This window comes from Artemia sp. Qi Xiang Cuo, chromosome 1, assembly GCF_049724085.1.
Source record: "Artemia sp. Qi Xiang Cuo chromosome 1, ASM4972408v1, whole genome shotgun sequence".
NCBI classification, from domain to species: Eukaryota; Metazoa; Arthropoda; class Branchiopoda; order Anostraca; family Artemiidae; genus Artemia; species Artemia sp. Qi Xiang Cuo.
This window is the reverse complement of record NC_142794.1, coordinates 35,798,265-35,814,596: the sequence shown is the minus strand read 5'-3', so window position 1 is coordinate 35,814,596 and position 16,332 is coordinate 35,798,265. Positions and strand designations below refer to the sequence as shown.

General features: G+C 37.1%; 1 protein-coding gene across 1 annotated transcript in view; it reads right to left on the bottom strand.

Moving 5' to 3' along the window:
* The window catches only part of LOC148956244 ((E3-independent) E2 ubiquitin-conjugating enzyme UBE2O), a 118,258-nt gene that overhangs the window by 60,641 nt on the left and 41,285 nt on the right, over positions 1–16,332 (bottom strand). Inside the window, exons 8-9 of the mRNA XM_089100427.1 lie at positions 14,472–14,564; positions 1,768–1,952 (exon numbers count right to left, since the gene is read on the bottom strand). Of these exons, the coding sequence (XP_088956553.1) occupies positions 1,768–1,952; positions 14,472–14,564 (278 nt within the window). The remainder of the gene's footprint in view (positions 1–1,767; positions 1,953–14,471; positions 14,565–16,332) is intronic.

Here is a 16,332-nt window from a genome sequence, read left to right as displayed (position 1 = left end):
CAAATATTGCTACAACACGAGCTAAGGGTGATAATATGAAGCTCTCAAGGAATATTTAGATCTTGATCTAACTAAAAAAAAAACTATGAGCATTTAGATTGTCAAATTGTTGAAAAATCAATATCTCAAAAATAGCTTACATTAAAAGTTAGACCTTTCAGGGTAAGTTGTGGTAGGTTTTGAACTAGCCAGAAGACACAATGTGTATGCTTTTAAAATTACTTCTACGGTTACTGTAACTAATGACAATAAGAATATTAAGGTGAAACTTCTAGGGGTAGTTTCAAATAAACAAAAAAAACTACATGCAACAGGTTTTTAAAAAAGCATATAAGCATTATCATAGGCAGCGCTGCTCTATCATACCTATTAATATCATTGAAACTGTTAAAGGAGCTAATTTAATTGGTAATTAAAAGTTCTAGTGCCCTGTTTAAGAGTCAAAAGTTATCAGAGGGCAAACAGCCCTCTCTCTTAGCCCATAATTTTCCAAACAATTCCAATCAAAATTTCGAGACAGCCATTTTGTTCAGCATAGTTGAATGGTCCAGTAACTATGTGTCTGAGGATATTGGGTATGTCAACCCCTCACAGTTAATTTCCCTATTATGCTTTAAAACTAAATCAAAAGGCACTGTGTGTATGCTGGCTGCCCATAAGACATCTCAGCAACATCCCAAGAACGACAAAGGGTATTAAGATGAAACTTTAAGGGCTACTACTATTATTACATCTGCTCTAACAATTTAACTAAACCAAAAGAGTATAACTGTACCCAGGTTGTCAAAGACCATCAATATCATTTTTTGGGATGGTAATAAGTTTTATTTCCCAGGTCAATTAGAGGAGGTATGAAACTAAGTTAAACAATAGTATTTGTCTCAAGATTTCGATAGGTTGTATATTGTTAAACTTTGTTAAAAAAGCTTCTCTAACATACAAATAGCAAACCAAACCATGGATTCATACCGAAAAAACTGAACAGATATTAAATATTATTTTCTTTTTCCATAAAAAAGACTTCGTCAATAAAAATGAACAGAAATTAATTTAAAAACTTTTTCCCCATAAGAAGCTTCTCAAAGAAAAGTAAAGAACTCCATTAAACCCAAAATGAGCAGAAATAAAATCAAATAATCTACCAAGCGTAAAACTACCACAAATCAGCATCAGTAAAAAAATAAAACCGAAAACGAATAGAAATTACAATAAATAACCGAGCCAAACTCGAAATAAGCAGAGATTAACACGAGCAGGGCTGACAACCCCCATGCCTTCTCAAGACCAGAACATAATTTGCAATTTACTGGAAAAAAACAAATTTTAAATATTTTCACTGGTTTAACTTTAATAAATCAGAAATTAACAATAATTTAAGGAATAAATATCAGCGTATATATTAAGCTGACAATGCACATTCATTTGTATTTTTTCAGTAAAATGCAATTTATTTTCTTGTCTTACAAGGCATAGCTAGGGGTTGTCAGCCCTACTCATGTTATTTCTGCTTGTTTTGAGTTTGACTCGGTTATTTATCATAATTTCTTCATTATTGTTGTATTTCTAATTGGGTTTCATTTATTTATTGATCGTGATTTGTGATAATTTTACGCTTGATCGATTATTTGATTTTATTTCTACTCATTTGTAGTTTAATGGAGTTCTTTACTTTTCTGTGAGAAACTTATTATGTGAAAAAGTTTTTAAATTAATCCACCAAAAAATTGGCCCAATGATTTGATTAGTAAACTTGAACGTTTTTGTTACCTGCCACATTACTGTTACTCTAGACTCAGTTCCAATGCTATCCACAACAAGCCTCTCACCAACTCTTGGGATTGCTGATTCAAGTGTAGTCTGTCCCTTGCTCTTCGACCGCCTTAATTTCTTCATTCGATTTTGCCTTGTTGCGAAGGACGCGTTGGCTTTCCTTGAACGGGCTTTTCTTTTATCTGAAACAAAACCATGTGAAAATTCTAAAACTAATTTTCTTAAAGATAAATTTCCAATTTGTACTTAAATAAATGTGTATACAGAGCAAGATCCAAAGAGCCGTTAATTATTTGATGATATGTGTTTTATTTTAATATTATCTTTAGTTAATTACCCAATCAATAGCACTTTCCTTTCAAATGGGCTCCTAAACAACTTCTATAATGTTTCAGTGTCCCGCTAGCAGCGACAGAAAAAAAAAACAGGTTCTACCCACTCTGTGCTTCACCTACCTTGTCCGCCATTCGCTGCTTTACGTCAAGATATAAGAAAACTTTTGTCCTTTATAATACTAAAAAATTAATAACACTTCCAGATAGTTTCTCTCTTCTTGTTATTTTCTCTCTTCTCTTATCTATCTCTCTCTCTCTGTCTTACCAGTTTCCTCGTTTTATTTTTTGCGTTTTTACTAACCTTTTCAATTTCTTTATAAATTATACTAGTTTTATTTGGACCTTTTAACGATTTACCCAGTATCAAATGAATAAATTATCTATTCTGGATGTTAAATGTATACCCTAGCTTGTTTTATGAGATTTTTCTTTTTCATTTGGAAACCGTTTTATATATTTAACGAGGAAGTTTGTCAAGACAGTGAATAGCACAGTGATCGGAAATTTCGGCTATATACGCAACAGCCATCATCAGGGAAGTGCCGTATAAAACAAATACAAAGAAAAAAATTACTCAAAAAATTTCGTCGATAGAACAAATTTTTTAACTAAAATGATAAATAAATCATGAAAGAATCTCACTTTGCCTAGAGCCGAAAAACCTGCTTAAGTTGTATTCACTGTGTTTTTCACTGTCTTAACAAATTTTTTCGTTATCTTCACTTATTTGTGATGGAAATACAGCGTGGTTTTCATTAGTATTTAAGCCTTGAACGGTTGAAAAACCATGGGGAAGACCGAAGGAGACAGACTTCATACACACAATGAGGCAAGTACTACTACTGCTACTACTAACAACTCACCACAGCACCAAGCCGCCTGAGGCAACACAGCTAAGCATGCTCCTCCTGCATCCCACTCTATTCAAACCCTCCCTCTTTACACCTTCCCAGGAAGTCCCATTTCCTTTAAATCTTTCTTTATGACATCCTCCCACCCCAACCACGGATGATCTGCTTTCCGGTTAGCCCTTGACGGTTGGCCAAAAAGGACAATCTTCGGCAATATGTCATCGTTCATCCGCAGAACGTGCCAAAGCCATCTCAACCTTTCTCTCATTATAGCCCTAAAAAGCGGGATAGAACCGCATTTTTCGTACAATCCGTAGGTAATTTCTCTGGAAAACATCTAGCAAATCTTCCTCCACTTTTCGAAGCGTCCACGCTTCCGAATTATACTTGACCACTGTCATCGCTGTAGCTTCCAATATTCTAATCTTGGTTTGCAGACTTATCTTCCTACTCTTCCAAACTGTTTTTCAACTGTGAAAAAACAATGACCCTCTGAAAGCGTGCATTTATAGTTGTAAGAGCTTAGGCACTTCGACATTATCCAATTACTGTTCTAGATTTGCTGTAGCCATTATGGTTAAAAAATATAACAGGTTTCAGACGTAGAGGCTGTGGCAGAGTACCCACAGTATAATTAACAGAACTAGAGGAACTCTATGGGAAAGAAAAAATCTCCAGGATTTTATGATGTGAGAACCAATGCGCACCACATGTCATGAGGAAGTTCTAATATAAATAAAAGAGCACATAAGACTCTGAAGTACCTGGCTGAGGAACCCCTACCTGGTGCTATCGAGGCGCGACATCCACTTTCATAACACACGAGAAGGAAAAGATTCTAGATCTAATAGCAATTTCTTTCCGGTATAAAAGACCGGTTATAAAATTGCGTATGACCAGTCTCCTATCATTATTGGGCCACTGAATTATAAGAAACAGTTTCGTTCTAACAGTAAAAGAAGCTAAAAAAAGATATGAAGAAAATAAAAAATCGGTAGAAATGATGCAAAAAAAAAAATATGAAAGTCTGCTCTTTAATCCAGGGAAACCAAGAAGGATTGGAAGAGAGAGCGGAAAGACTTCCAAAAAGTGTGAAAATCCCTTTCAATCAAGTAACCACCATGAACCAATGAAGGAAGAGTAGTAAATAAAAAGTTGGTAGTCTAGTATCTCTCCTAAGAGGTAAATGTCTGAAGACCCTGATTGGATTGGGGCAGCACAAACTGGATAAAATTCAGGTATGTTTACAAAAGCATAAACAATGATTTGTTCCTGCAAAGAGTGAGATAGTAGCATTTTCAAACAAGAGGAAATGCGAAATTACCTTAGTCTAAAAATATATAGAAATCCAAATATCATAAAAAAAACAGTTGAAATATCTGGAGATCATTCTTGATCATCAGTTGAGCTGGAAAGCTCACTGTGTAGGAAATCTGCAGAAAGCTTCAGCTTCTCTAGTCCAGCGCCAAAGAATGGTTGGGAAAACATGGAAAAGTTGGTAAATATATCTATAAGAAGTTTATCAAACCAATTCTGTCAATTCTCTTGGTTCATAGGACTCGATTTATAAACCACATAATCAGTTTAACAAAGGTATAAAGGCTAATTCTTGGATCCATAGTTCTTGTTATAGCTCTTTCAGATCTATATGGAGAGAGGGAGGTGAATTTATCCTCTAGCCTCTTACCATTAAGAGCGATGTATTTCAGCGATTAATCGAAAGTAACCAAAACAGTAGTTAATTACTGGCTTCAAAGGAGAAAATTTCAAGGTTCAAAATTTCCCAAATTTTCGTCAGAGATCCATAAGGTCATTAGAGAAGCGAGGGTTCAACAAGCCCTCTAAGTTCTTTTCGGGAATATGTTTAGGAAAATCTTATCACTAGTAACCAAACAGTAGCCAAAAATGGTAGATCCATCAGATCAATCCAGAGGAGGGAGAGTTCAACTAGCCTTCTAGCTTCTCTTCATCAATATGTTTAAGCAACCCTTATCACTAGTAACCAACCAGTAGCCAAAAATGGAAGATCCATCAGGTCGATAAAGAGGAGGAAGAGTTCAACTAGCCATCTAGCCTTTCTTCAAAAATATGTTTAAGCAACCCTTATCGCTAGTAATCAACGAGTAGCCAAAAATGGTAGATCCATCAGGTCGATACAGAGGAGGGAGAGTTCAACTAGCCATCTAGCCTTTCTTCAAGAATATGTTTAAGCAACCCTTATCACAAGTAACCAACCAGTAGCCAAAAATGGTAGATTCATCAGGTCGATATAGAGGAGGGAGATTTCAACTAGCCATCTAGCCTTTCTTCAGGTATATGTTTAAGCAGCCCTCATCACTAGTAACCAACCAGTGGCCAAAAATGTTAGATTCATCAGGTCAATGCAGAGGCGGGAGAGTTCAACTAGCCCTCTAGCTTCTCTTCAGGAATATGTTTAAGTAACCCTTATCAAAAGAATCGAACTAGTGGCCAAAAATAGTTGATTCATCAGGTCAATGTAGAGGAGGAGAGTTCAACAAGCCCTCTAGCTTCTCTTCAAGAATATGTTTAAGCAACCGTCATCACTAGTAATCAACCAGTAGCCAAAAATAGTACATCCATTAGGTCAATGCAGAGGAGGGAGAGTTCAACTAGCCATCTAACTTCCCCTCAGGAATATGTTTAAGCAACCGTCATCACTAGTAATCAACCAGCAGCCAAAAATGGTACATCCATCAGGTCAATGCAGAGGAGGGAGAGTTCAACTAGCCCTCTAGCTTCTCTTCAGGAATATGTTTAAGCAACCGTCATCACTAGTAGTCAACCAGTAGCCAAAAATAGTAGATCCATCAGGTCAATGCAGAGGAGGGAGAGTTCAACAAGCCCTCTAGTTTCTCCTCAGGAATATGTTTAAGCAACCGTCATCACTAGTTATCAACCAGTAGCCAAAAATGGTACATCCATCCGATCAATGCAGAGGAGTGAGAGTTCAACTAGCCCTCTAGCTTCTCTTCAGGAATATGTTTAAGCAACCGTCATCACTATTAATCAACCAGTAACCAAAAATGGTAGATCCATCAGGTCAATGCAGAGGAGGTAGAGTTCAACTAGCCTTCTAGCTTCTCTTAAGGAATATGTTTAAGCAACCCTTACCACTAGTAATCAACCAGTAGCCAAAAATGGTAGTTGAAAAAAATGAAACTAAGAAAAGTGTCACTTCCTAGGTCCAAACAGTTAGCCAAATTTAAAGCCTAATGTTTAAGACGGTTTGGACAGATGAAGGCTTTGAAAAAAGAATTGGGAAGGGAATCTGTATAATAATTAGAATCTGAAAAACCCAGGCAAGGTAGCTTGCTAAACAAAAAGGAGTCTGAAAATCCAAAGGTGCGTTCCACAAGATCATTATAATTAATTAAAATTTTACATTTTGTATTATTTAGGTTCCTGCCCACCAGATGAAAAAAAATATTGGTTCTACTCCTTTCATTTTTAATATAGAAATCCCTGAATTACCACAGTGCCAATTTCGTTCTGGCCTTGGGAAGGCATAGGGTTTTTGCGCCCAACTTATGTTAATTTCTGCTCGTTTTGAGTTTGACTCGGTTATTTATTGTAATTTCTGTTCGTTTTGTATTATTTAGGTTCCTGCCCACCAGATGAAAAAAAATATTGGTTCTACTCCTTTCATTTTTAATATAGAAATCCCTGAATTACCACAGTTTCATTTAATTATCGATGCTGATTTGTGGTAATTTCACGCTTGGTAGATAATTTGATTTTATTTTTGCTCATTTTTTGTTTAATGGAGTTCTTAACTTTTCTTTGAAAAACTTATTTTGTGGAAATTTTTTTTAAATTAATTTCTGTTCGTTTTATATTGACATGGTCTTTTCAGGGAGAAAGAAAATAACAATTTAAATATTTTCGTTTTTTAAGACTTTATAGTTTGGCCTGCTATTTGTATGCTGGAGAAACATGTTCGGTAATTTTTAACACCATACATCCTTTAAAAAACCTAACAACAAATGGCACGGTTTGATTCAGCTTCGTACCTACTTAAGTTCACCTAAACTTAAAAGATTGACACGATTCGCAAAACAATCTACTTACCTTTTTCGACAGATCAGACATACTTACGCTATTTTGATTTGGTTAAATTTTAAGAGCAGAATTGGCCCCGAAAGTTTGAACATAATATCTTCAGTCGTTCTTGGGATACTGCTGAGATGCCTTTTTTGGAATTATCAATATCACAGTGAATTTTGATTTAATCTTAAGGCAACATTTAGTTTTTAAACATAATGGGCAAATGGGAGGGTGGGAGTGGAAGGGGGAATAATTGCCCTTCAATCTTTTTCGAGTAAAAAGGGCATCAGCCCTTTCTATTTTCAATCAAATGAGCCCCTTTCGAAGTTCCCACGACAACTCCTTCGATACGAAGTGCCCTGGTCTAAACAACAACAACAACAAAAAATATCACTAATCACTTTCGACTACTAAAAATGGTACTAGCCCTTTGAATTTCAAATCGAATGAGCCCTTTTCAAGTTTCTACGACAAAGATTTCAATAAAAACCTTATATGGCCCAGGGCATAACTTATAACCATTGCCCTGAGGGTTGTGGGGGAGTGTCCTCCTCAAAAACATATTTTCTATCTGGAAATCAGCCACGCTGAACAAAATGGCTATCTCAAAATTTTTATTGGATGTGTTTGGGGGAATGATGGACGTGGGGGGGGGGCGAGTTGCCCACTAATCACGTTCGACTATTAAAAAGGGCACTAGCCCTTTGAATTTCCAATCAAATAAGCTTTTTTTGAAGTTTCTACGACAACACCTTCTATAAAAATCTTAAATGTCCCCAGGACATAACCTAAAACCCTTGCCCTGAGGGCTGTGGAGGAGTATCTTCCTCAGAAACATATTTTCTATCTGTAAAGCAACTACGCTGAACAAAATGGCTATCTCTAATTTTTATTGGATGTGTTTGGGGGACTGAGGGGCGTGGGGGGGGATAGTTGCCCTCCAATCACGGTAGACTATTAAAAAGGGCACTAGGCATTTGAATTTACAATCGAATGAGCCTTTTTTGAGGTTTCTAAGACAACACCTTCTATACAAACCTTATTTACCCCTAGGGCATAACTTAAAACCCTTGCCCTGAGGGTTGTGGGGAGTGTCCTCCTCAAAAATATATTATCTATCTGGAAATCAACTATGCTAAACAAAATGGCTATCTCAAAATTTTGAATGGATGTGTTTGGGGGAATAATGGGCGGGGGGGGGGGGGCTAGTTGCCCTCCAATCACTTTCGACTATTAAAAAAAGCACTAGCTCTTTGAATTTCCAATCAAATGAGCCCCTTTTGAAGTTTCTACGACAACGCCTTCTATAAAAACCTTATATGCCCCCAGTGCATAACTTAAAACCCTTGCCCTGAGACTTGTGGGGGAGTGTCCTCCTCAAAAATATATTTTCTATCTGGAAATCAACTATGCTGAACAAAATGGATATCTCAAAATTTTGATTGGATGTGTTTGGGGGAATAATGCGCAAGGGGGGGGGGTAGGCTAGTTGCCCTCCAATCACTTTCGACTATTAAAAAAAGGAGCTATCCCTTCGAATTTCCAATCGAATGAGCCTGTTTTGAAGTTTCTATGACAATGCCTTCTATAAAAACCTTATATGCCCCCAGAGCATAACTTAAAACCCTTGCCCCGACGGTTGTGGGGGAATGTCCTTCTCAAAAATATATTTTCTATCTGAAAATCAACTAGCCTACGCTGAAGAAAATGGCTATCTCAAAATTTAGATTAGATGTGTTTGGGGGAATGATGGGCGTGTGGGGAGGGGCCTATTTGCCCTCCAATCACTTTCGACTATTAAAAAGGGCAATAGCCCTTTGAATTTCCAGTCGAATAAGCCTGTTTTGAAGTTTTTACGACAACGCCTTCTATGAAAAACCTTATATGCCTCCAGGGCATAACTTAAAACCCTTGCCCTGAGGATTTTGGGGGAGTGTCCTCCTCAAAAATATATTTTCTATCTGGAAATCAACTACGCTGAAAAAAATGGCTATCCCAAATTTCGATTGGATGTGTTTGGGGGAATGATGAACGTGGGGGGGGGGCTAGTTGCCCTCCAATCACTTTCGACTATTAAAAAGGGCACTAGGCCTATGAATTTACAATCGAATGAGCCTTTTTTGAAGTTTCTAAGACAACACCTTCTATACAAACCTTATTTACCCCTAGAGCATAACTTAAAACCCTTGCCCTGAGGGTTGTGGGGGAGTGTCCTCCTCAAAAATATATTATCTATATGGAAATCAACTTTGATGAACAAAATGGCTATCTCAAAATTTTGATTGGATGTGTTTGGGGGAATAATAAGCGGGGAGGGGGGGCTAGTTGCCCTCCAATCACTTTCGACTATTAATAAAAGCATTAGCTCTTTGAATTTCCAATCAAACGAGCCCCTTTTGAAGTTTCTACGACAACACCTTCTATAAAAAACCTTATTTGCACCTAGGGGATAACTTAAAACCCTTGCCCTGAGGGTTGGGGGGGAGTGTTCTCCTCAAAAATATATTTTCTATCTGGAAATCAACTATGCTGAACAAAATGGCTATCTCAAAATTTTGATTTGATCTGTTTGGGGGAATAATGGGCGCGGGGGGGGGGCGGGGTTAGGCTAGTTGCCCTCCAATCACTTTCGACTATCAAAAAAAGGAACTAGCCCTTCGAATTTCCAATCGAATGAGCCTGTTTTGAAGTATCTATGACAATGCCTTCTATAAAAACCTTATATGCCCCCAGGGCATAACTTAAAACCCTTGCCCTGAGGGTTGTGGGGGAATGTCCTTCTCAAAAATAAATTTTCTATCTGAAAGTCAACTAGCCTACGCTGAAGAAAATGGCAATCAAAATTTAGATTGGATGTGTTTGGGGGAATGATGGGCGTGGGGGGGGGGACTAGGTGCCCTCCAATCACTTTTAACTATTAAAAAGGGCATTAGCCCTTTGAATTTCCAATCGAATGAGCCTGTTTTGACGTTTCTACGCCTTCTATAAAAACATTATATGCCTCCAGGGCATAACTTAAAACCCTTGCCCTGAGGGTTTTGGGGGAGTGTCCACCTCAAAAGCATATTTTCTCTCTGCAAATCAACTACGCTAAACAAAATGGCTATCTCAAAATTTTGATTGGATGTGTTTGAGGGAATGATGGGCATGGGGGGGTGGCTAGTTGCCCTCCAATCACTTTCTACTATTAAAAAGGGCACTAGCCACTCCAATTTCCAATCGAATGAGCTCTCTTCGAAGTTCCTACAGCAACTCCTTCGATGTGAACTAGGCCCTTGAATTTCCAATCAAATGAGCCTGTTTTGAAGTTTCTAAGACAAAACCTTCTATACAAACCTTATTTGCCCCTAGGGCATAACTTAAAACCCTTGCCCTGAGGGTTGTGGGGGAGTCTCCTCCTTAAAAATAAATTTTCTATCAGGAAATTCACTATGCTGAACAAAATGGCTATCTCAAAAGTTTTATTGGATGTGTTTGGAGGAATAATGGGCGCGGGAGGAGGGGGGGGGGCTAGTTGCCCTCCAATCACTTTTGACTATGAAAAAAAGCACTAGCTCTTTGAATTTCCAATCAAATGAGCCCCTTTTGAAGTTTCTACGACAACGCCTTCTATAAGAACCTTATATACCCCTAGGGTATAACTTAAAACCTTTGCCCTGAGGGTTGTGGGGGAGTGTCCTCCTCAAAAACATATTTTATATCTGGAAAACAACAACGCTGAAAAAAAGGTCTAAATCAAATTTTTTATGGCATGTTTTGGGGGCAATGATGGGCGTGGGGGGAGGGCTAGTTGCCCTCCAATCACTTTCGAATATTAAAAAAAGGAACTAGCCCTTCGAATTTCCAATCGGCTAAGCCTGTTTTGAAGTTTCTATGACAAAGCCTTGTATAACAACCTTATATGCCCCCAGGGCATAACGTGAAACCCTTGCCCTGTGGGTTGTGGGGGAGTGTCCTTCTCAAAAACATATTTGTATGCGGAGATCAACTACGCTGAACAAAATGGCTATCTCAAAATTTTGATTTGATGTGTTTGGGGGAATGAGGGGCGTGTGGGGGGGGCCTAGTTGCCCTCCAATCACTTTCGAGTATTAAAAAGGGCACTAACCCTTTTAATTTCCAATCGATTGAGCCATTTTTGAAGTTTCTCCGGCAACGCCAACTATAAAAACATCATAAGCCTATAGACCAGAGTTGAAAACCCTGGCCCTGAGAATTGTGGGGGATTGTCTTCCTCAAAACATGTATTCTATACGGAAATCAACTACGCTGAACAAAATGGCTATTTCAAAATTTTGATTGGATGTGTTTGGGGGAATGATTGCCATGGGGGGGGGGCTAGTTGCACTCCCATCACTTTCGACTATTAAAAAGGGCACAAGGCCTTTGAATTTCCATTCGAATGAGCCTTTTTTGAAGTTTCTAAGACAACACCTTCTTTACAAACCTTATATGCCCCCAGTGCATAACTTAAAACCCTTGCCCTGAGAGTTGCAGGGGAGTATCCTCCTCAAAAATACATTTTCTATCTGGAAATCAACTATGCTGAACAAAATGGCTATCTCAAAATTTCGGTTGGATGTTTATGGGAGAATGATTGGTGCGGGAGGGGGGCTAGTTGCCCTCCAATCGTTTTCGACTATTAAAAAAAGCACTAGCTCTTTGAATTTCCAATCAAATGAGCCCCTTTTGAAGTTTTTTCGGCAACGCTTTCTATAAAAACCTTATATGCCCCTAGAGCATAACTTAAAACCCTTGCCCTGAAGGTTGTGGGGGAGTGTCCTCCTCAAAAACATATTTTCTATTAGGAAAACAACTACTCTGAACAAAATGGCTATCTCAAAATTTTGATTGGATGTGTTTGGGGGAATGATGGGCGTGAGGGAGGGCTAGTTGCCCTCCAATCACTTTTGACTATTAAAAAGGGTAACGGTCCTTTGAAGGTCCATTCAAATGAGCCTGTTTTTAAGTTTCTACGACAACACCTTCTATAAAAACCTCATATACCCCCCGAGCATAACTTAAAACCCCTGCCCTGAGCGCTGTGGGGGAGTGTCCTTCTCAAAAACATATTTCTATCCGGAAATCAACTACGCTGAACAAAATGACTATCTAAAAATTTTGATTGGATGTGTATGGGGGAATGATGGGCGTGGGGGGGGGGGGGCCTAGTTTCCCTCCAATCACTTTCAACCTTTAAAAAAGACACTAGCCCTTTTAATTTCCAATCGAATGAGCCTGTTTTGAAGTTTCTACGACAACACCTTCTATAAAAACCTTATATGCCCCTAGGGCATAACTTAAAACCCTTGCCCTGAGGGTTGTGGGGGAGTGTCCTCCTCAAAAACATATTTTCTATCTGGAAATCAACTAGCCTACGCTGAAAAAAATGGCTATCTCAAAATTCAGATTGGCTGTGTGTGGGGAACTAATGGGCGTGGGGGGGGGGGCTTGTGGCCCTCCAAGAATTATTAATTGTAAAAAAGTGTACAAGCCCGTTGAATTTATAATCGAATTACCCTTTTTTTAAGTTTCTATGACAATCCCTTTTATAAAAACTTTACACGCCCCCAGGTCATAGCTTAAAATCCTTGCCCTGAGGGTTGTGTGGGATTTTCCTCCTCAAAAACATATATTCTATGTGTAAGTCAACTACGCTGAACAAAATAGCTATCTAAAAATTTTAATTGGATGTGTTTGGGGGAATGATGGGCGTAGGGGGGGGGGGGGGGCTGGATCCCTCCAATCGCTTTCGACTATTAAAAAGGGCACTAGCCCTTTGAATTTCTAATCGAATGAGCCTGTTTTGAAGTTTCTACGACAAAGCCTTCTATAAAAACCTTATATGCCCCCAGGGCATAACTTAAAACTCTTGCCCTGAGGGTTGTGGGGGAGTGTATTCCTCGAAAACATATTTTCTATCTGGAAATCAACTACGCTGAACAAAATGGCTCAAAATTTTGATTGGATGTGTTTGGGGGAATGATGGGCGTGGGGGAGGGGCTAGTTGCCCTCCAATCACTTTCGACTATTAGAAAGGGCACAAGCCACTCCAATTTGCAATCGAATGAGCTCTTTTCGAAGTTTCTACAACAACTCCTTCGATATGAACTGCCTGGGTATGGAGAGAAAAAAAACACATTGTGGCCAAATCGTTTTTTACTTAGGCAGCGCTAACGCGCTGCCTATCATGAACATATAATGGGAAGAATTTGAAGCTATAAACCGTCTTAGGGTGAAGGCAATAACAGATAATAAATTATAACCAATGATAACAAGTTTTTGAAAACCAGTTATCATTGATGCACCCAAATTTAACGAACCAGATTATCCAGATATAACCAATGATAACTGGTTTTTAAAAACCAGTTATCATTGATGCACCCAAATTTAACGAACCAGATTATTTAATTATAACCAATAATAACTGGTTTTTAAAAACCGGTAATTTAACAAACCAGATTATCCAGATATAACCAATGATAACTGGTTTTTAAAAACCAGTTATCATTGACGCAGCCAAATTTAACAAACCAGATTATCCAGATATAACCAATGATAACTGGTTTTTAAAAACCAGTTATCATTGACGCACCCAAATTTAACGAACCAGATTATCCAGATATAACCAATGATAACTGGTTTTTAAAAACCAGTTATCATTGACACACCCAAATTTAACGAACCAGATTATCCAGATATAACCAATGATAACTGGATTTTAAAAACCAGTAATCATTGATGCAGCAAAATTTAACGAACTAGATTATCTTAGCAATACAATAACTTCACAATTTTCGGTATAAATTTAGAATTCTGTCACCTGATAAGGAGACATGTTAAGAAACCAATTCTTACTTTAAAATATGTATAATGATCCTAGTCCTTATATTATCCAAGGGGAGAACCTTTATCATCAAGTCTTTCCTCTAAAAATCCTTCTCTTTCCAGCTTAAGAGAAAAAGTTTGCTAAAATCACCGCGTTGAGATTCAATAATTAAGTCTTTTGAAATTGGCTCTGTAAGTTGACATGAAATAAATTGTTTTATATATAGTGTTCATGTCGGCCTGTAGCGTTATTATTTTGATTTTTGCCGTTTGCCACCGCTCATTAAAAAAAAAGTATTAAAAAAATCGGCACGAACGCTTTCTATAAAAAAACTTATTTGGTGGCAATTTATAGAGGCAATTTCAAAAGAATTAAGCATTGAATCTCAACGTGGTGATTTTAGGAAACTTTTTCTCTTAAGCTGGAAAAAGAAGGATTTTTAAAGGAAAGACTTGATGATAAAGGTTCTCCCCTTGGATAATATAAGAACTAGGATCATTATACATATTTTAAAGTAAGAATTGTTTTCTTAACATGTCTCCTTGTCAGGTGACAGAATTCTAAATTTATACCCAATTTTCAATTGTAACCTTCAGCCTATAACGAACTAAACCAACATACCCTTATTATGACCACTTGTACCATTGATAGAACCAATGTCATCATCAGAAAATACGTCCTCATAATGCTCAGGATCAGAAACATTCGTATCATCTAAAATGGAACTTAGTGTCAAAACTGGTAAATTTATAGAAAACCTAAGTATTAAATAAATGATCCTATTCAACTTGGCGCACAGCCAAAAATGCTATCAGTCTCAAGGGAATAGAATCTAAATCTAAGACTAAGGAAGTAGAATACGGAAAAAATTCAAACTTCTGATTATAAATATAAAACAACGAATGTGCACTCCCCCTTTAAATTTTAATACCAGTAAAGGGTATTTATATTAATAAGCTGCTGACTTTTCGGTACGTATTTTCTCAATAACTACGTAGATATAACTTTATTAGTTTCAGGAAATATTAATTCAAGTAGAAAATTAAATGGTCAATAAGGTTACAAAAAAAGCAAAGATCCTATATATTACAAGAATAAAACAACGGGCCATAGACTTATATCATCAAGACTGAAATAATGGTAAAAAATTAACAATGTTAAGGGGAAATTAGAATAAGACATGTCAAATAAATGTACAGTTAAACACCATAAGAAATCTTGAAACGGCAAACGTTAAAAAAAAACAAAAAAAAAACAGACCTTATGGATATATTTTATTTTCAGTATGTTTTCATTCGGCCAACAAGAAAATTATAACCATGATTTATAAGGAGCCTGTTGTTTCCTTCAGTTTGATAAACGGGTTGCTCTACAATTCTGAATTACAACTTTGGAACATTCAAGTTCCCAATTTTACTCTAAACTTAAAGTTTATTGAAGGGTTTATATTTGAAAAATAGTCCTTTTAAATATATAAAAACATTTTATTTCAAAGGCAATTTACAGCTTTTACAAGTCATCTTCATACTAAACATCACTAATTAAGGGAAAAAAGACCTCCTGTAGTCGCTTGGGAAATACCTGCCTTTCAGTTTCCTTGATTAAACAATAAATGCAACCTACGATGAAAAAAAACAAACAAAAAACACTTCAGTATACAATCTGCAGTTATTAAGGATTAACAGTATCGAAAGTACGAAAAATACACTAAAGTTCCCAAGCTTGCATATTAAAATACCAGGGACAGTGAAAATGTAATCTGATTGTTTAGATTGGTTAAATCAAAACTTTAGCAGCAATCGGGAACCTCAATTTTAATAAACAAGATCGCCGTCTGTATTTTTTGTTGTAGCAGGCGCCAAATTTAAAAAAGAAACATGGGTTTTGAATCAGTAATTATGTAGCCTACATATAACATCAAACAACTTAAAAACGCAAAGCTTTCCTTGAAGGTGTAGTTGTCTTGGAGAGTCAATAGATAGTTAATGTTTATATTCAACGTTTTTTATTAATTTAGCTACTTTGTCCTGCTTATTGTCTCGGTTTAAAGTGGCAACACTGGAAAAATGGGGTACTCCCCAAAAACGTCATAGTTTTGAAAGAAAATTTTTGGTTTTCAGGTATAAATAGACCCTAGATGGGTCCAGGGAGGGGGGGGGCAAAAATGCTTTTACCTTGATGACAAATATTACACCTTACGGTAATATTTGATCTTACAGTCACATATATTTAAAAAAATACAGAAAAATTCGAAATCTAATTTCTAACAAGAAACCAATACAAAATATTAAACCGACATACAAGACCTCCATATTCAAGATTGGTATTTGCAGACCCCAAATTTAAAAAAAAGCTATGGGTGAAGAATAAGCGAAAAACATAAGGCAACAGATAGTTTAATATATTGCAGTTTCCATTGAAGGTGCAATAACCTTTGAGAATCAACAGAAAAACTTGACTCAACATGTTGAACTTTTATTGA